The sequence below is a fragment of the Leiobunum rupestre genome, chromosome 11 (assembly GCF_980474605.1).
Source record: "Leiobunum rupestre chromosome 11, qqLeiRupe1.1.hap1, whole genome shotgun sequence".
Lineage (NCBI taxonomy): Eukaryota > Metazoa > Arthropoda > Arachnida > Opiliones > Sclerosomatidae > Leiobunum > Leiobunum rupestre.
Genome location: NC_143394.1, coordinates 37,928,762 through 37,949,212, shown reverse-complemented (window position 1 = coordinate 37,949,212; position 20,451 = coordinate 37,928,762). Strand labels below are relative to the sequence as shown.

Sequence of the window (20,451 nt, the reverse complement as noted above, 5' to 3'; positions counted from 1 at the left end):
TTAAATTAAGAGTTCATACACTCATTTTCATTTTTAACTATCATCCACTGACATACATTTACGGGGTTTATTATTATTTAAAATATTGTGCAATCGTATAGCGTTTATGAATTTTAGTTTGGCTAGTTGTAAATATAAATATCATAAAAAATTATATCAAATATAATAACTAATTAAGTAACAAAAAAAATTTTTTACTTTGGTTTAATAAAAAAATTACGAAAATTTATTCAGCAGACGACTTTTTTCCCAATTTGAACACCCATTTTGCATTGAAGCCAATATAAAACAAGTTGGCAAGCCAAAATATACCTCTCCTCGGAAGAGTTTTTAATTTTCCGTGAAGCGTAATTGTATCCGTGGTTCTGCGGTAGAACGCTCAGCTGTCGTTCAAGAGGGCTCGGTTTCGAATCCCGGCCGATTAAAAAATTATACTACACCCAATGACAAAAAGAGGGCGCTTTTGGAAAAACCTTTTCCCTGATTCTAAGAAACTGCGTACGCAGTGATTACCCTTTGCTTCGAAAATGCGTTCGCAGGCCTGACAGACAGACCCACAGACAGACACGGTGGTTGTATAACCCCTCCTAGGGTACAAAGTCCCCTCGGAGAGGTAAAAAGTGTTATGAGTTCGCCATAGAGATAGAAAAGAAATAGAGGGAAGATTACCGCGTTAAGGCACCCCTGTTTTTGAGCGGGAAAATTAAGCCCCCCCCCACGCTTGTATGAAAGCGGAGATGGGCAGAATTTGCATCGCCATCTATCCTTCCTTTGTTTACATCAAATGACAATTGATTTTCCAAAAGGCATAATGTATTTCAATTCACCGCGCGTCGATGGCGCCACGTCATCTGCCCATCTCATGGCTTAATACATTGGCGATAAGGGGGTCGGCACTCGCGGTCCATAGCGAATTTCTACTAACCTTGCTCGCGGTCAACTTCGCCAGATACAATTATAGCAATCCTTGATTATAGTGCCTCTATTTCTTTTCTATCTATGGAGTTCACCACCACCACCAAGCGGGAAAATCCTTGCTCGCGGAATTTCGGCAAATGGGCTAGCCGCTATAACGTGAACAGCGCGTCATCAAAGTTGGCCGTGCCTGAATTAAAGTCTTTTTAAAGCGATGGTGGATCATGGATGAACTGACAGGGCTGAGTGTCGAAAATATCTAAATCAGTTTAGTTGAAAAGATTGTTCATGGAAGGAAATATTTAGGTATAATCAAAATTTATAAAGGGTACTTGTTGTGTTCCTCAACTCTGTCATCAATTAAATTTCATTATTATTTTATTTCGAGATTTTTAATTAAATGGACGGGGCTTGTCAAATTAGACCCCGAAGAAGACCAAATTCTACACCAATTCCTATATCTGATCTTGAACAGTTTATTATTGACGAGAATGACGGCGATGTCAAATTGCATATTGCCGCATATAATGGTGATTTACCGCTATTACAAACGTTAATTTCACGTTACCGACGTGAAGTCAATCGTCGTGTTAGACCTTTTGGGTCAACACCACTACGCTTAGCGGCAACTAGTAATATATTTTATACCCATCAAATTTGGTGTTTAACAAGGTTAGGTTTATGATTTTGCATACATTTTTAGATAATTTCCCTGAATGCATAGAATTTTTACTAAACAACGGAGCTCTAGTTGATTTGGTGGACTTCAAAGCTCAAACGCCATTATTTATTGCCATTCAAAAGAAAAATTTGGCTTGTGCCAAATTACTACTGGAAGCAGGAGCAAATGCAAATGGTGATATAGGAAATAGGTGTTCAACCCTTTACGTTGCAGCCCGTGATGGATTTCTCGAAGGAATAAAGGTGTAAATTTTTACCAATATCATAAGCCATCTTCACTAACCCCTTTTCCTTGCAGTTGCTCCTCAGTTACGATGCAGATCCTGAACTAGAAGACCGCCTTCTTGGAATTGTTCCTGGACTACCCCTCCATACTGCAGCAATTTATCATCATTTTGAATGTTACGCTAGCCTACTTCTCGGAGGAGCCTTAAGCAATCTCAGAAAAAGCCAAACACCACTTCCAAGCAATGTAATCTGCTTGCTAAGGTAGTTATTTGCTATTTGAGACCTAAATATGTTTTGGTTCGTTTTTATTGCATCAAACTAACCCAGTAGTGATTTTTCACTAAGCCTTTCGCATACCTTAGTGAAACATAGGTGTTCCATCCATTTTGGCAAACTCTTTTTGGAATTTGGGGGAAACCTATGGCAACAGGACAAAAATAAATTACTAGCCACTGAACTGCCTCAAGATTGTGCAATTAAAGTATTTTTTAAGCAAAAATTAGGTTGGTTAACTTTGACTTATTTTTAAAAAGAAACTTCATTTACGTTTTCCATCATTTTCTTAGGCCATCCGCTATCTTTAAGTTCATTATGCAGATTGAAAATTCGATGGCATTTGGGTAAACAAAAAAGACTGAAGCTCATCCCATTCCTTGGATTACCCAAAAATTTAATTAATTTCATGCATTATTCCGATCTAATAACTGATCCTGAAAAACTACTTCACTATTCTTATACAAATAGATAATAAAAGAAAAAAGTTTGAAATTATAATTATTATTGTATAAATATTTTTATTTTTAATTGTAGACAAAGCGGGTCTGTTGTATAACTTAAGCCAAATTTGCGACTAATTTGCTTAAATGTGAAAAAAAAGCAGAGTTTTTTTTTAGCAAACAATCAATTTAGGCGGAAAAATTATTACAATTACAATTTAGGGAATTAAAAGATTGTTATAAAACCAACGTTTTCCGTGTTATTAAATTGATTACATTATAATGCTACAATTTTGATAGTTCAATTGAAAAACAGCTCATCACTATCAAGCCTAAATACATTGATGATTTGTGACAATGTTCAATGTGCTAAATTATAATACAGAAATGAACAAGCTACATCTATCTTATGTTTTAGTTGTTGGGGTAGAAGTAGGTGACGAAGGGGGTTCTGCTTGAAATTGGTAAGCTGGTACTGCACCAACATACATCTGAGATGTAGTTGCATAAACGTAACCACTCGATAGCGGAGCAGAAGTGTAAGACACTGGATATCCTGGGTAATAATATCCAGTGGCACCATACTGAGGTACCAATTGATGTTGAGATAACTGAAACGGGAACTGATCGCTTTGTTCCGTTGTGTAAATAGCTCCACTAGGTGCAACTACTTTCTTTGGCGGAGGTGGTGGTGGGGGTGGTGATCTTGAAATTTAAAAACTTTGTTACAATAAAGGGAGAAAAATAAATAAGGCAATGCGAGTAGAGGTTTTTAAGCAATCGAGTTGGGTACAGAGTATCAAATTTTTTTTGAGTATCGAGTTGGTGAGTATTTTTATCAAGTCTGGTAAACAAGTACTCAATTAAGCCAAAAGATTCCTTATCGAGTAGTTAAGAAAAACATTCAGGTACTAGATTGTTTTTTTCTGGTAGTTTTCTTTAATTATTTATAACATTATACTTGAATATTCATAACTGTATTAAACTTGATATACGATAATTCTTAACGAATTAACGATTTAAAACTTAATAATTCATAGATAAATTGACTGTTTAACTGCATTAAACTACTAAATTGATACCTAAGTAGCCTAAGCCCAAAGTTCGTAAAAAAGGGAACTATAAGGTTGCCTCGATCACATGGTTTTTTTATCAAAATATTCCACCTTTTGCGTTGATAGGTAAAATTGACGACGTCAGCCAGATGAGATCATATTGAAAATCAACGGACGCTCATCTGGGTGACGTCATCAATTTTAACTCTTACAGAAATTTTTTCAAACATCTTCTTGGTCGAGACCCCCCCGGGCCTAAGCGTTAAAGTGACGCACTAATCCAAAACTAAAACTTAACACTAGTCGAACGAGGAATTTCAAAATCGCGCAGCCACTACAGAACAATATTTGTCTGTAATTAATCTCAAGGTCATACCATTCAATTATTGTTTCACTCCCTTCTCTTTTTCCTATCTTTCAGTTACAAACCTATCCTAATATCAGGGAGTGCTGCGTTGAAATTTTTGCGGCGGGTACACAAAATTCAAAAATACTCGTTGAATAGTCGAGTACCCAAACATGATGGGAAAAATAATAACCCAACAGATTCCGCGAGGTGGCTTATTAGATTATTTGAGTAACCGTGTACGTAAATTTTCTTAATTGAGTTATGAGTTCGGGTACCTGAACAAAAAAAATCATGTACTCTTATTATGATCAAGTACTCGCACGGCCCTAAAAATAAACAAAAATTGTTATTACCTTGGTGGCGGTGGTGGTGGAGGTGGTGATGATGACCTACAAAAAATATAACATTGATTTAATTATTAACATTACAGATAAATAATCTAATAAATATGTAGATCCACTGAGCTATTATTAAAATTATATGAAAATAATAATTATTTGCTCTATTAATAATTTTGTACAGGATAAGCCTAAAATTTCAGTATCAGTTAATTAGGTGTTTCCATAAAATGAAATAATAACAAGTTGGCAAGCCAAAATATACCTCTAATTTTCAGTGAAGCATAACTGTATCCGTGGTTCTGTGGTAGAACGCTCACCTGTCGTGCAGGAGGGCTCGGGTTCGAATCCCGGCCGATCAAAAAATTATACTACACCCAATGACAAAAAGAGGGCACTTTTGGAAAAACCTTTTCCCTGATTCTAAGAAACTGGGTACGCAGTGATTACGCTTTGCCCTGAAAACGCGAACGCGTTGGCAGGACAGACACACACACACATACGGTGATAGTAAAACCCCTCCTAGGTTATATAGTACCCTCTGAGAGATAAAAATTTATAAGGTTCGCATACATTTTTGGTCTTTGCTCTGAACACAAGTTCTATTTTCTTTCCTGACATGCAAATGCGCACTTTAATTTAGCATTTTCAGTTTACATAGCGGCCAATACATTAAGCTTAAAAACCGCTGGATTTTAGTCTACTAAGCTAATAGAAATTTGTTAATTTATCACGTTGGCCGCGATATGGTTCTTTTAAAAACTGAAAGGCTAATGAAAAGTGAATGTAGCTCCGTCTAGTGGCTTAAGCCCCTGTTAGTTTATAGAAACACCTTTTCTGATATGTCACCACTACAATAAGGGCAGAAAAAATATCAAATTGACATACAAAGGAGGTTGAGTCTCAACTACAGGTCTGGTAATATGCTTCACTTTGACTCTCCGACGTTCTTTAGGCGGTGGTGGAGGAGGAGGCGGAGGTGAGTCTGCCAAAACTATATCTTTACCAGGAGCGATGCCTGTGAAAACAAAAACAAATTATGAACAAGGCAACGACGTATTTTTTTGGATAAAAAGCTATTATACCATCGGCAAACATGACTGATTTTTTAGGCCTTGAAGAAATCTCCCGACTTGTATCAGAGTTTCTATTTCCAGGCAAAAGAATTCCGACCTTTGGTGGTGGAAGAGGAAGAAAAACTGGTTTTGTACCAGGGGGTGCTTCGTCGCTGGTTGATGGTGATAAAATTTCTGGTGCAGCTTGGTACGTACACAAAGTTCTCTCCTCCCCACTATTTTGACAAGTTTCCTCTGACTGAGTTGGGTCCTCTGGTGTGCCTTTAAGTAGACGGTACCGCGCACTGTGCACCATCTGATCTTGAGGAATTCCTGATGTCGATACTCTATCATCGTATACATCCAACTGTTTCCTGGCAGAATCTTCTCTTTTTTGGGTGGATGATGAAACCAATTGTTTTTCCGCGGACAGCTTTTCTTTAATTGTTTGGTTTTTGTTAGATGTGGATGCTAACGTTAATGCTGAATTAAGAGTTTGTAACAAAACTGGAATCAAAGCTTTACCAACTTCGTTACTAGTGTTGGATTTTTTTCCAAGAGTTTCTCTAACTAAATTAGCCACGGAAGCTAACGTTTCTTCACCCGGAACTGGTGGATCTTCTCTTTCAAGTTGATTCGATATAATCTCCTTCCAATCTTCGAGCGAAAGTGATAAAATATTCTCACTAATTTCAGATGGTTCTGGTTGGTCTTCGTAAACTTTACCACTTTTTTCTTCCTTCTTTTCTTCTTGGTCCCTCTTAGATTTCTTGCTGATTGCGGGGCTCTTTCCAATGATGGGAATAACCGCTTTATTTTCAAGCTCAGGTGGCAGCTTGGGCCCAAAATAGCCTTCAGGAGGATTCTTTAGTTTAATTCCTGCAGTAGGGAGATGTACTATAGGCAATGCCGGTGTATCAGTCTCACTGCCACTACCAGAACTTCCAGAGGATGATTTTTTCTTCTTAACTCTTTCCAATAAAGCCTTCGCATTTGTTTTAACCCCATCTTCTTTAAGCCTATCAGTATCTTCTTTTTTAACAAGTGAAATGTCAGAACTAGCAGGAGGAACAGCATCAGTGTGAATATCAGCAGATACTTGTGGCTGAATTCCATATTGCATGGTGGCATTGGCATTGCAGCTTGGATCCCAAGAAATTACAGGTGCAGAGACAGTATTGGGAATTTGAGGGTGATATTCTACTTTCTGTTCTTCAAAAGGTGGTAAAGGGATGACTGAGGAGTATTGAGGATGCACAGTTCCTAATGGCATCTGAGGTATGTAACTTAATTCCACAGGAGATTTGTAAGTTGAAACGGGATAAGATATTAAATACTGTTTCTGCATGTCTGGATTCGGAACCATGTAATTTCCGTAAAATATATTACAAGTGGGATATTCCGTTGAAACTGGAACGGACGACGTAGTTTCAGTTCTTGTGTCTATTTGTGCTGTAGAATATATGTCTGGATTCATTGCCAAATTTAATACATTCTTCGTAGTCTTTTGAACTTCACTGGAAGTTACACTCAGAGGTACATTATTTTCACTTGGTTTAGCTTCATTTACGAACTTGGTTGTCCTTTTATCTTCTTTCTGGGATTCAATTTCAGATTCTTGAATGGGTTTACTTTCTTCCAGCAATGATAGTTTTGAATGTTTTTCTTCATTCAGTCTTGAAGCTTTTTCTTTTTGTATTTTTTCTTTTAGAATTTTTGCAACTGGAATAACACATTCAGTTGAAGTGATAATACCTTTATTAGCTTCTCCACTTTCAGATTCTTTATCTTTCTCTCTGGAAATAGGATTGGATTTCTCTTTGTGTGTAGAATCTACAAGTATAATATTTGTGGATGGTCCAGGTGAATTTTCTTTATCTTTAGTATCCCAAAGCTTGTCAGAGTGTATTTCAACTTTCTTCTCGATGATACCAGGAGGTAGATTGTCAAATTCATCCTTCAGAAGATCAGGTCTACTCCATTTTTTACTGCTTTTTCTTTCTTTCTCTTTACCCAAGGTTAAATTTGGTTCAAGAGGTTCTTCTGTCGCGCTTGATGTCAATTCTTTGGTTGCACTGTCAGATGAAGGTAGAGTGCTTGATATTAATTCTTTGGTCACAATGGTGTCAGTTGATGGTAACAGTTTCTCTAAAACCTTTTTGCTATCCAGAGGATCTTGGTCATCAGAATGCAATGCTGAACCAGGCCTCTTATACTTCTTGTCCTTAGATGACTTGTGCCGTGATTTAGATGATCTATCACTTTTCCTTGAGGAGTGTTTCCCATGTTTCTTTGACTTAGATCTCTCCAGTCTTTCGCTGTAAGCCAAGGAAGGCTTTGTTTCTGTATTCTTTAATAAATTAGTGGGCCACTTCATTGTTTTCTTGCCATCTTTGCTAATAACATTGACATGTTCCATGTGTTTTGTTTCTCCTTCAACCTTTCTACTTTTATCTCTACTTTCACCTTTTCTGTTTTCCTTACAACTACCAGAAGCTTCACTATCTTCTGTGACATCCATTTCTTTTGATAAATTAAGTTCATCTTTAATAGCTAAAGGATTGGCTATTTCTACCCAAGTTCCTAATCTTTGATTTTTTGGATATTCCACTTCCGGTTCAGGATTTTCCTCTTCCACTGGTGGTATTGCATTTTCTTCCTCTTCTACCACTGGTAGCGGTAACACTATCTCCTCCACTGCTTCTTCGTAAATACTAGGTTCATTCAGTAAAAAGTTGGATTCTTTTTCAAAAGAAATTTCAAAAGCACCACCTAAACCAGTTGCTGAACTTTCAAACTTTCCATCTTCCAAAAATGCAAGTTCTTCTAGAGATAATTCAGTGTTACTTTTTACTGGATTACAATGCAACCGCGAATCATCAAACGTATCCATGTCAATCACCTTCTCAGGGTTACAAACCAGTTTCGAATCATCCAAAGGGTCCTCATCTATTCTGCTAGTTTTAGCATACGCTACACTTTTAAAAATGTTTTTCAATCCTAATGGTATAGTGTCATTGTCTGGCTCGCTGGGTGTTTTGACATCGTCTACTTTCTTCCTTTTTTCATCAGAATATAAGCTGTTGTCCGACCTATCAGAGTTATAGCTCCTCTTTGATTCGTCACTCCTTGAAGTAGATTTAGGCTTGAGTTTTAAGTCTTCAATACTTTTCTCTGCGCTTCTCTGCCTTTTGTATCTATTAGAATATCTTTCTCTTGAAGAGCTTCTCCTATATCTGTCATCTTCATCCCAATCCCTATTTCTTTTATTTCTACGATCACTTTCATAATCATTTCTCTTTGTATTTGGTGGGCTCCTTTTCCTTGAAGATCGGTCGTACCTTGATACATCAGCTGGTTTCGAGTAAAGTGAATATTCTGAATCTGGAGGGCTGCCCCTTCTAGAGTTCCTCCTTTTACTATTACAGCTGCTTGTAGTTGTAGGTGATTTGTCTCTCATTACATTTGAGAACGGAGAATGGTCTCGGACACCAATTCGATCCAATTTTTCAGTTCTTGAAGCTACAGGTGGAGATTGATCTGGATATAATTTAGATAGTGGTAAAGCATCATTGAGTAATGGACTATCTGGTTTTTTCAAAGACATATTTTGTTTTATCTTCTCAAAATTTAACAATTCTGTCTCTTTTGCTCTCTGGGAAACAGAACCAAATTCATTTTCAGTGGCTCTGAGAGACACCTTCACAAAACTATTGTAGCTTTCCGACTCTTCGTGTTTTTTAATTGGGTCTGAGATACCACTAGATACTTCGGTTAAAGAAGATATAATACGCTGTTTTTCAACAAGGGTTTGGTCAAGAACGTCACATTTGACAAATCGAACAAAGTCAAACTTTGGTTTCAAAGGACACTTCGTGGGAGGCTTTAGATGGTAGTTTCTTTCTTCCTCTAAATTTGAGGATGAGGTGTTTTCGCTGGATTTTGGTAGAGGAACATCTTCCACTGGTAAAGTAGCCTCCAATTTTTTCCTCACCTCTTCAAACTTTAAAAATTGTTCCAAACTATCAAAATCATTGAGACGTTTCACTTCGACCTGGTTTTTATGGTCTTCCAGAGGCTTTGGTTCTTCCTTACGTTTTACATCATCTTTGTGCTTCAAATCTACTTTATATTTATCTTCTAACTTGGAGGGCCTATTAGATTCTGTCTTTCTCTCCTTTTCTCTTCGATGGTGATGACTTTGAAGAGACTTTGAGAATGGATCTTTCTTCTTGTCCTTGGATAAAGAATCTTTGTAGTTCCTTGAATAATCTTTAGAATTTTTCGAAGATTCTTTAGAACTCTTGGAAGCTACTTCCTTAGAACTCTTAGTAGGTTTTTTTGGCACTGTAGCTTTAGCTTCTGGATTATCTTTCGCAGCCTTAGCTTCTTTCTGCATGGCCAAAGTTTTCTTGAAAGCACTGAGTCTTTTTTTAGCTAAATCTTTGCTAAGTACAGTTTTATCCTTGGCTGGTTTCAAAGGAACTTTTAAAGGTAAGTTTTCTTCATTGTCCTTTTTCCCCGTAAAAGGGTAGAACATTGGATACTGAAACTGACTGGGACCATACCCGTAACATCCAGTTAAAGGGTTTACAGGTCCCGGTATCATGTATTGGTGAGGATAAATGTGTGGTTCCATCATCATCATTTCAGGACCCAATAAGCCAAAATTAGGGTCTGGTAGCATCTCAGGAAAACCATCAGGCATGAGTTCAGGTTGATAGAAAAAAGGATCTACCATTTCAGGCATAGGGTATGACTGCTGCTCAGGAATTTCTTCAATGGGAAAGAGTGAGGGATGTCCTTCATCAAAGCGGAAAAGCACAGTATGTTCAGGTAAACCTCTCGGTTCTGGAATTACCACAGTTTCAGGAGGCCTACTCTGTTCTGGTAAAACAGCTTGCTCTAAAAGGATCGTATTCATGTTGTCTTCCTGCTCTGGTACTTGTTCCATTTCAAATAAGGGGAGAGGAGGTCGTTCCAAATTTAACAGTGGTATTGTAGAAGTTAACGTGTTGGACTCTGATATAGGGGGTGGAGGAGGAGGCGCCTTTAGGATTAGTTCCAAGTTTTCACTTGGAAGGGGCGGGACTTGAGTATTTTCAATCTCACTCAAGGGAGGAGGCGGTGGGGCTCCTTTTGAAATAGTCTCTAAGCTAGGTTCTGGTTTTTCCCTTATTGTCACTGCTTCTTCATTTGGAGGTGGAGGCGGTGCTTTTAATAAAAGTTTAAAATCTTCCCGACTGGGAGGAGGTGGCGGAGGATCTCTTAAAATCTTCCCTAAATTTTCACCAGGCGGCGGAGGTGGTGGTTTCAAAATAAGGTCCAAATGTTCAATTGGTGGAGGTGGTGGCTGAAAGTGAGAAATATGGCTGAAACTCATCAAAGCACTTGGAGGAAGTGGTGGAACTTCCGTCATCATCTTGTCCAATATTTGTTCTTCACCAGGAGGAAGAGGAGGCAAGGGGGGTGGTGGTGGAGGCAGAGGTGCTGAAAAAGGATTGGGTGGTAGAGGAGGTGGTGCTTGAAAAAGCCCAAGACCATAGTTTAAGTTAACTTTTGATAAATCTCTATCTTGCACACTCTGTGTTGGAGCTTTCGAAGGTGGAGACTGTGTCACGAAACTTGGTGGTAAAGGAATTTCCCCAGGCAGAAGCGATTCGCCTCGTTTTTCTATGGGTGGTAGTGGTGGTTTGTTAGGTTCTTTGTGTTGGCTATCAGATTTCTGAGGTATATTCTGCTTGGGTGGCAACGGAATATCACGCATAAGTAAGAAATCAGAATTCTTTGGCAGAGACTCATCTGAATCTGACAGATCCATATCTTCATTGGAATCGCTGCACGCCAAACTCCGGTCCGACTTGGGGCTCTGAGAGTTTATTTCTTGAAAACCACCTCCCCTTATGAACTTTTCACCTGTTCCCATCTCCAATGGTCCCCTTGCGAAAGATAATATTTTAACGCTTAACAAACCTACATCGTGAAAAAGTGATTTACCTTCTCTCTGCAATTTGAGCCCTTAACTCTGCAAGCTCGCTCAATCTTTTTTGTTCTTTTTCTCTACGTTTGTCTTCTTTCCTCAACTTATGTCCAACACTTCGCCCATATTCTCTTTGCTTTAAATCTTTTAGCCGCTAAGCTCATGAAAAAAAAAACATTAATTAATAAAATGGAGAGGGTTTTGAACGTAGATAAGTTACAGCATTATTTTTTACCTGTTTATGGGCATGATCATAAGAGTTCATATGATTATCAAATTCCTGATGTTTGTAATATTGTTTATCACACAATTCACAGAAAAAATTTGCTTTCAAAGAAGCCAAAGCATCTTCAACCGCTTTCTCTTTTTCCTGAACAGCCTGAAAATTTCAAATTTTAAGTATGCAAGCGCAAAAATCATGGAAGGGGCCAGTAAACATAAATTCTAAGTTCCAAAATTTCAAGGTGCTACCATACTTACGTACATAATATGAAAAAAGAACAAAAACTATGAAATTTAAAATACTTTATATTTTTGCTTCAGTTCCTCAGTTTCTTCCTTTTCAATTTCCAAAACTTTTCTCTTTTCAGTAGTCTCTTCAGCATAATCCATCTTTAGTCGCAAATATGGGTTAAAAAGATATACTACAACCTCTAACTTAAAATTAAAAAACATACTTCCATTTCCCACCGTCCAACGCCCATAATATCATCCTTAACAAAAAAATTTAACGGCTCCAGGCGTCCTATGCAAGAGAAACAAAAAATAGCCCAACACTTACAAACAACCCAACAACAAAAACCAACGCTAACATTTTATCATCCGTTTCTCGATTTTTATTTTATACGTGTAAAAATCTAACCCACTATGACGCGTATTTTGACATAGTAGTCTAGATCTTTAGCTGTTAAATTGAGTTATTTCTGATTTGCAAAAAAACCTCGCAATAGTATCCAATCAAGTGAGGCCATTTTTTTAAACAAAAGGCCAAATTAGTATTAAGTATTATTTTACAAAAACCAGGTTTTGTCCGATAAAGCGTGATATTAGAACTATAGTCAATCGAGAAGCGCTTACACTGTACACTCGAAAAACTGAGAGATCTTGATGAAGTGTAGAGATAGGGAGTAAAGAAATTGATCTATTATCCCTCTACAAATCCCAAAGCAGCCACTTTTCCGGCATCCTTCAAGTCAGTCAAAGTCGAATCAACCAACTGTCGCGTGTAAGCACCAACTTCGCAGTCAACAAGGTTTTCAGGGAAATCAAAGAAAGCGCAGAGAGAGTACGAAGTCAATACCATACTTTTGGTTTAAAAACCCCACGGATGTAGTGTTTTTAATTTCATAATTTTACATTTAAACTATCAATTCCTTGTTAAAGTCACAAATGACTGTGGCTTTGGCATAATAATACAATAGTCTACCAAATGTTTGGTAAAATGAAAGCCCTAAACAGGTATTGACTTTAACAAGGCATATTTGTTTCCATGTAGTGTATTTCGCCTGTATTTGATTACTGTTTTGTTTCAATCATATAATTATTTTTTTAAATCAACAAGTAACCAACAAGTGTACAAATTTCTATTCCAGGTACTTAAAACTTTAATCAAGAAATAGAATTTGGATAATTCACAACATGACAAAAGATTATTTTTCTTTGATCAGCCTGGAATGTGCTAGTTAGCACACTTATTGCCTACGCTTCAAAATAATCAACTGGTAATACTCGTCTAAATTACCTGTTCTATTGTTGAAACTACAGATACTCTTTAGCATTACTTGTAAAATCTTTAGCACGTCTTTGCCAATATTGACAGTTTTATATTTAAGCAACTAGGCTTTGTTTAAAAATATTTCTAGAGTTGCAAAATTATTGTGTATATTGCGCTTTTAGTGTTTCAAACTAATTATGATGGCACATTTGATACGTACCTTGATTTTTTTACTTACAAACGAATAGACTACGGATTTACAATTTGGAATGGTGTCTGAATGTCCAGCAGCCGTGAGCTCAACCCAGATAGATTTTGCAAAATGAACATTACCTTGTTCTTTACGTCCCAGTCCCTGTCCACTCTTCCATCCATGCTTTCGTAACAGCTTATATCCCAGATTATCCTGTTTAGTTTAATGAAAAACACAAAACGAACCCAAAGAGTAGAAACAACCAAAATCCTCGGGAACTTAGTTATCTAAAGTCACAAAGTATGCATTTAAACCCTTAATCTAAGCCTAACTGGTCCCTAGTATATTACCTCAGAAATTGGTTGAGTCAAGGAGGATTGCTCCAGCTCAAGTAAGCCATCGTCATAGCTGTCAACATCCAAATTTTTGCCCTACAACAGGAAAACATACGTTTGAAATTGTCTAACATATTGAATGTGAAAATTGATAACAACATTGACCCCCCCTCTTCCCTGGTCCACAAAAAATGCTGCAATCAAGTCTGGGAGGCTGAGCTAATGGTAAAATCATAGTATAAGAAATGAATGTATTGAAACTTAATTCTAGAAAAATATTGCTGCTTGTTAGAAGCAAAATTCACAATTTAGCACTTAGAACCGTCCATGAAATTGTTAGTTGGTAAAAATTAATTAGTTAAAAATAGAACCACCCAAGGCTTAACTATTACGGCTTTTTTGAACAAAGGCTTACGGTAAGAAGTGTGCCTCAATGACATAACTCTTAATATAATACATTTTGAAGTGTAATACTAAACTAATTATTAAACAATAACTCGAAACGGTATTTAAAAATAAGTGAAGACCAACCGAGTAATCTCTTGATTCGTGAAATCTTGAAAATCTTTCCGACATTTTACATTAACACTAACAGTTCTCTTAGGCGTTTTTCTTTTTCGAAATGCTAACCAAAAAATTACAAAATGGCAGCCTGTCCGCACGTATTGCTATCCGAGCAAGGACCGAGAACGATCATAATGATTATGAAGGAAAAGTAAGGAGAGCCAATTTGGTCTTTGAAAATAGTTTTTAAAAGTACTCTTTGTTCTTTTTAATTTATTTACTGACGACTTTTATAAGTTAAAATCGGAGTTATTGATAGAACATTAGAAAAATTCAAAGCATCATCTTGTTATCTTACGGATAAAAGTCATAAAACAACTTGGCTGTGCTTACAATAACGTTTTGGAAATAGGCTAAGTTGGCTCTCCTTATCTTACATCCAGGATATTATCAAACATAGGTAGCCAGGTTGCCTTTGGAAAATAAACCTTTTCCAACATTGAGTTAATGTTAATTTCGGGATTTCCTCGACGTACATATGGTTCAAGAATAGAATGATGTTTCTATTAAAATTTCTATTTTAGTTTTCGCCGTTCTGGTTTTTTTTTGGACTTCATTAACTGCTGCGAGGAACGTGGGAATGATCAAGCAGCAAGTGGTGCGAGGGGCTAACCACTCTTAGAAAGTCTGTACACCGGATTACGCTTAGATTAGCACTGCCAAAGGCAACGAATTCAAAGATTACGCGTTATCCCATTAGTACAGTCAAAGGTACGGCTCTGTACTTCGATTACGCGGAGTGATCAGCCCCTCGAAGTGGCGGTCATTAAAGGGAGTATAACCCCTCTTGTTTGGTAGATTGCGCTTAGACTACACCGACTAGCTTCTACAAGCCTTCCTTGTGGGGGAAATAAACTTATCAAAATATAAGCAAACGATGCAAATATAATTTTTTTAAAGTCAAATTTACGAACAACGATGAGGAAAAACTCTTAGCCGCTACCTAGGTGTCAATGGTGAACAAAAGGGGCGTAGTTTTCGGTCACGAATTGAAGAATCTAAGAGAACACGGCTCTGGTTCCAAAAAACATGCCTAAATAGTAAATACCGGGAAATTAAGACCTATTTATTTTCATTTTTGAATCCAAGTTCCGTTAGAAATGTTTGGCAGGGAGAGAGGAAAGACGGTCCTGAATGATTTTATGGAAAGAACATGAATTGCCAAAATAAACGTAATCAAAGAACAATAATAATTGCTAATGTGTCACTATTAAATAGGCCACAAATTCTTACCCATCCAGAAGCCTCTTCAAAAGAACAACATTTTTTAAAGACGCGAGTTTTGAGTCGATTCTTCCAAAGATAATTTAAACTCGTACCCTAGATTCGAATACTGAGAGCTTTCCCATTGACGGTTTTGTTACGAAGCGTTTACCCTTTTCCGGCACGTGACCTCAGAAAAATCGGGCTCCATCGTTTGTGGCACGGCCAACTTCGATCACGCGCTGCCGCGCTATATAGCGTGGCAGCGCGTGATCGAAGTTGGCCGTGGTTGCGGTAAGGCGCAAACCATGGAGCGAATTTTTTCTGAGTTCCGGCGGGAAGTGGGCCACAGAATTTTGAAAATAGGGCTTGAAAACGCTAAATTGTCATTCTGCTATCGTGAGCTACATTAAATACGGACCGAGTTTTTAAATGATTCTGTGGCCATTGAAAAACGTGTCAACCTAAGTTGAAACTGGAATATTCGATCATCTCAGACTTTCTCGACACATTTACTTTTGGCATTATTAAAGCTTAAAAAATTATACTTTTTTTCAATAATCAAAACCAAAATGTGAGCTTTATTAAAATAAAATACACTATAATCATCCGTTACTTGAGTTTAAAAACATAGTAACTTGAAAAATTAAGATTTTGAGAAAAGTAAACTTGAAATATTGAAGCTTTTTAAGAAATCATTAATATTTTGAACTTTTTTTTAAATAAGGTTTTAAAGCAAAATATAACAAACTTAATTTGAGTCCGAAAGCATAATACATTCGTTTTTTTGAACGTCAAATGCTGTGCTTATGATTTTCTACGCTTAGAATAATATAATATCGTTACTATTCAAATAAATTTATTTCTAGAAATAAATAATATAATAACTTCGTTACTTTAAAGTTAATCTACTTCTTGCAAACAAATAATAGCATAACTTTAAAAAAATCGAAGTTAGGATATTTTTAATCCAGTCTTCTTTTCAATAAAAATCAAGTTACAATATTGTTATCTTAACCTATTGTTCATGTGATAAAATAAGAGTGAAACCCCCTTCTGAAACAGGAGGGAAAGCATTTCAAGATGATTTCGCAGGAGAAAACTTCTATAAAATTAAAAGTCAATAACATTTACCAGGAATCCATAACGCTACTTGGAATGAATAACGGCTTCGATTCCCCGCCGTTGTGGCGGAACATAGTAGGCGGAGCTTATAAGCCTTTGTTTGTCACTGAATTTGACGTCATTTAAGGCGGTATAAGCGTTTTAGCCCCTCCCACAATGTTCCGCCACAAAATACCACAGGGGATATGGGGAGATACTCATTCCAAGTAGCGTTATGGATTCCTGCATTTACATACAGAGGTAGACGCATTATAGAAAAACACAATAGAGAAACGATAATAAAAGTTAGAAAAAGCTAATCACAAATATAATACAAGGTCTTTAAACATTCCACCCCCCTCCGGCATGCCACAACCAAAACATTCAAATTAAATTAAATCTACAGTCTTTTTAACCTGAGACCTCCCCAACGCCCAAGAGTTCGTCACTGCAATGTACACAGGCGTGACAGGCCCTAACCCGAGAAGAAAAGCTACACAGTCATCAGACTTGATCAGTAGCGTAACTACGTGGGACAATTGCGAGGACAATTGGGTCACGTTGTCCCAAAAGGGCGCCCACTGAAGGGGTGCCATTTCGTTGTAATTTTTCAAATGTTTTTTTCTGAAACAGTGGCGGCGTTAGGGGTAGGCGAAATAGGCTATAGTCTATCACTGAGGGGCCCACAAATCAACTTTAAGGGTCCCCTCAAGTCCATTTTATGGTCCTAAATTAAAATATTTTAAAATAAATTAAAGACTATTTTCGGTTTATACGTAATATTTGCAAACCTTTTATTTTTAACCGCGTATTTCACTGGAAAATGCTCGCCCCGAGAGTTGCTCTTAAAACGAGGTTTTATTTCACTGGGAAACTCGCTCGACCGCTATCCTTGGAAATCTCGACACGAGCTGTGACGTCGAAATCGATTTCGGGTCGCTCTCGGAGCTTCCCAGTGGAAATCGCTATAAGTCAATATATAGGGGCCCACAATCGAAAAACAAGGGGCCCTTAAATTGAGAAAAATTATTAATTTACACCTAAAAATCTCCTGGCGTCGCACCTATTCTGAAATATATTTCGGGGCTGTGGAGAGAGGCGCCTTGTTTCAATTTGTCGCCACTGGACTTGATCAGTTCAGCGCAAAAAAAAAACATTCTTCTCGAACCGGTGCGAACTTCGAAAATTCCACTAAAATATGAGGGATATCCTCCACCGGATAACCAAAAGACGGGCATTCCGGGCTCTCTGCAAAAACTTCCGCGAGTGGGACGACGGTGGACAAAAACAGTTCTCCGAACTGAAAAGACTGTTTAGAGCTCTTAGCAGTTAAAGCCTTAAAGGTGCAAATATTACTTTGAACCATACATTCAGTCTTCCAAATGACAAATACCCTATTTCTAGGACCGATGTCTATGGCCATATTATTAACCGAAAAGGGTCTATAGGCCTAAATCATTATTTTTATTCCTGAACCTCTCCTAAAATTTACAATTTTATTCTCTTATTGTTCATGGAGGCTTATATTTTTTGTGAGCTTGTATCTACGCAGGCGGCAGGAACGTCCTGCCCATAGAAATCTCATAGGTAACTAGAATGCTGCCGTGTAACTGGCAAATGGCCCAAACGCCGTGGCAGACGAAGCCAAATAACAGCCAATCAGAGCTCAAAGAGTTGTTCTGCCAAGAATTTAATGTCACCGGAGAGAATGACGTCACCTATCTCCCGCTATAGTAACGGAACCAAGGAGGATTATTATCCTCCTTGGCGGAACCACTCTACGGCCTCTCATTGGCTGAAGGTTCAAGGCGAACTGGCGTCAAGCTCGGCCGTAGGCGGCAGCATTCTAGTTACCTATGAGATTTCTATGGTCCTGCCTAGCTCACAAATAAAAACGGCTTTGTCGGTTCACGGCCAACTTCGATCACGCGTGCCGCGCTTTAGCGGCCCTGTCAATCACCTCGCATCTAATGTTAATTTGCGTGTATGAATAATCCCGATAGGGGCGCTACGTACGACCAAAAACCTACTATCACCAAATGCGGGGAATACAAGCGAAATCGCGGAAAAATGTTTTTTCTTCGGTTTTCCACTTTCCTATTTTGAAAAAACAAGGTATAGTAAGTTAAACTATCTATTCGCAATATATTTATGTATAATTCATAATTTAAAAAAAATAGTACCTTATAAATATTAAATGAAAATAAAGAGACGCGTTTTTTACGCGAGGGCGCCATATTAGAATACATAGTTTTGAAGGCTGTAGAGGTGTTTAGAGCGTTTTGACGCGTAAATAATGAATCTCTTAAAATTTATAAATCTTTAATAATAACAAATCTTTATTAATAGTATATATATATATATATATATATATATATATATAGCAAATTCACGAGTTTATAACCGTTCTTAGGTAGTATTTTCTGTAAATCTAATTAGTTTTAAGAGTAAGAATTTTAAAACTAATATAATTGAAGATAAAAGATGCTTAGGTACATCTTTGGAACTAAATAGGTCAAAGATAGATGGTCTGCAGCCTGCATTTCAAGGAGGATGATTTCTGTTCAGATTTGTACCTTTATTATGGAAAAATATTTCAGTCAGATAAAATTACAAACCGGCCCTTACTAAATGTACAATATTATTCTAGGTTTAAAAAGACGAAAGCTTAAAACTAGTTGAAACCTAAAATTATAATTTATTGCGCTTATAATATATTTTAACTTAATATTATTTAATAAAAAATGTTAAAATAATATATTTACATTGAAGTTACAGTGAATCTTCTTTTCACTTTTGGTTTTATTTATTTATTTACATGTGTTTCAAGTATTAAACAATAATACTATGTTGCTTGCAGCATCTAGAGGATGTTCTTGGTTTCTGTTTAACTCTTTTATAATTTATAAACACCGTTAAAAAATTAGAATCATTAAAAAAATATTATACTATTAGTTAAATATTAACATACATTCGGTTAAATTCAATGTTTTTTAAAATTTATTTAAAACTAATTTTTTTTGTGGATTTTTCCTATCTGACTAATGTTAAATTTTAGTCGTAGCGAAACCCTGGTGGGAAAATATATACACGTTAAATTCAGGCGATTGACGGGGCCGCTAAAGCGCGATCGAAGTTGGTCGGTTTCAAAAGAAAATGACACGCAGCGCCTCTCGTGGCGAGCTCGCGCGTAACTTGGTTAAAAGTTTTTTCCCCGCCCCATTGAAATTAAAGTAAAGTTTTCGATAATTAAACGTTAATTAACCTACCAAATGATATAAGAAATATTCCAATGACAATTTTTCCCGTTTATATAAACTTAAATGTAATATAAAATCGTCTTGAAAAATCGTTTATCGATTTATAACATTCAAAAATAATATTTTTAACGCGTCATGTAGATAATCGAACAGCTGCTCGTCTAGGTAAAGTTTGCGTTGTCAGCCCGCGTACTAAAAATCAAAATGAGATTTTAGAAAGTAGGTTGTAATTCGGAACGATATTAATACTTTTCGCGAATTTTGTCATCAGTGAATTTTAAATATGACTTGAAATAAGTTTCAAGGTTTATTTAAAAGCTGGTTTCCTCCATTGATTCGTTCACAATCTATGTTTAAAGTAGGTGAAAATTTTAACGCGGTGAATCTTGCCCAGTCTTAAGCCTCGGTTTAATCTACCGCGTATTTTGAAACGGAAAAACCCGATTACAAATAAATTATAAAATAAATATTAAGAACCAGACGGCGCCCTATCGGAGCTCGACGCTCTAGGGCTTAGCCCTACCTAGCACAATGGTAGAGATGGGCCTGGAGAGGTTATGGTGTTTGGCCATTTCCCGGCGCCACTTTGTTAACACGTTTTCCACACCGCATTGTCCGTAACGTTAGTTCATTCACGAAAAGATGTTAATTCCCCGCGAGGGTGACCGTAAAATTACGCCCGATCCAATATTTCTAACCTCTTCGCCCGATAAGTCATATGTCCCATGGCACTTACATACCGGTAAACGAATGAGTCAAGT

The 20,451-nt window shown here is 37.1% G+C and overlaps 2 protein-coding genes across 4 annotated transcripts; one reads left to right on the top strand and one right to left on the bottom strand.

The window, feature by feature from the left end:
• Nucleotides 1–1,090: 1,090 nt before the first annotated feature.
• LOC149922518 (ankyrin repeat and SOCS box protein 1-like) lies at nt 1,091–2,789 on the top strand. Of its 2 annotated transcripts, XM_090163743.1 has the most exons (6): nt 1,092–1,221; nt 1,304–1,547; nt 1,619–1,839; nt 1,895–2,085; nt 2,170–2,327; nt 2,391–2,789. In XM_090163743.1, the coding sequence occupies exons 2-6, from the start codon at nt 1,316–1,318 to the stop codon at nt 2,570–2,572; spliced, it is 984 nt and encodes a 327-aa protein (XP_090019869.1). In that variant the 5' UTR covers nt 1,092–1,221; nt 1,304–1,315; the 3' UTR covers nt 2,573–2,789. The 2 variants fall into 2 exon arrangements, with proteins under 2 accessions (XP_090019870.1, XP_090019869.1); XM_090163744.1 differs by lacking the exon at nt 2,391–2,789 and having other exon boundaries at nt 1,091–1,221; nt 2,187–2,324.
• On the bottom strand, nt 2,659–14,271 carry LOC149922517 (uncharacterized). 2 transcript variants are annotated; one of them, XM_090163741.1, is made up of 11 exons: nt 14,091–14,271; nt 13,575–13,655; nt 13,365–13,437; nt 11,995–12,062; nt 11,843–11,929; nt 11,553–11,696; nt 11,335–11,471; nt 5,368–11,276; nt 5,171–5,300; nt 4,298–4,333; nt 2,659–3,245 (listed from the first exon to the last, which is right to left on the bottom strand). In XM_090163741.1, exons 1-11 carry the CDS (start codon nt 14,133–14,135, stop codon nt 2,948–2,950), a joined length of 7,008 nt encoding a protein of 2,335 aa, XP_090019867.1. In that variant the 5' UTR covers nt 14,136–14,271; the 3' UTR covers nt 2,659–2,947. The 2 variants fall into 2 exon arrangements, with proteins under 2 accessions (XP_090019867.1, XP_090019868.1); XM_090163742.1 differs by lacking the exons at nt 13,365–13,437; nt 13,575–13,655; nt 14,091–14,271 and adding an exon at nt 12,395–12,926.
• Between the last annotated feature and the right edge of the window lie 6,180 nt (nt 14,272–20,451).

Bases quoted from the DNA above. Each gene is read 5' to 3' on its own strand.
- LOC149922517 (XM_090163741.1), bottom strand. From the start codon at position 14,135: ATGTCGGAAAGATTTTCAAGATTTCACGAATCAAGAGATTACTCG. The intron at 13,656-14,090 runs GTTGGTCTTCAC...TTCCTGTTGTAG, and splicing joins ACGAATCAAGAGATTACTCG to GGCAAAAATTTGGATGTTGA. The intron at 3,246-4,297 runs GTAATAACAATT...TTAAATTTCAAG, and splicing joins CCACCACCACCGCCACCAAG to ATCACCACCCCCACCACCAC.
- LOC149922518 (XM_090163743.1), top strand. From the start codon at position 1,316: ATGGACGGGGCTTGTCAAATTAGACCCCGAAGAAGACCAAATTCTACA. The intron at 1,840-1,894 runs GTGTAAATTTTT...TTTTCCTTGCAG, and splicing joins GATTTCTCGAAGGAATAAAG to TTGCTCCTCAGTTACGATGC. The intron at 2,328-2,390 runs GTTGGTTAACTT...TCATTTTCTTAG, and splicing joins ATTTTTTAAGCAAAAATTAG to GCCATCCGCTATCTTTAAGT.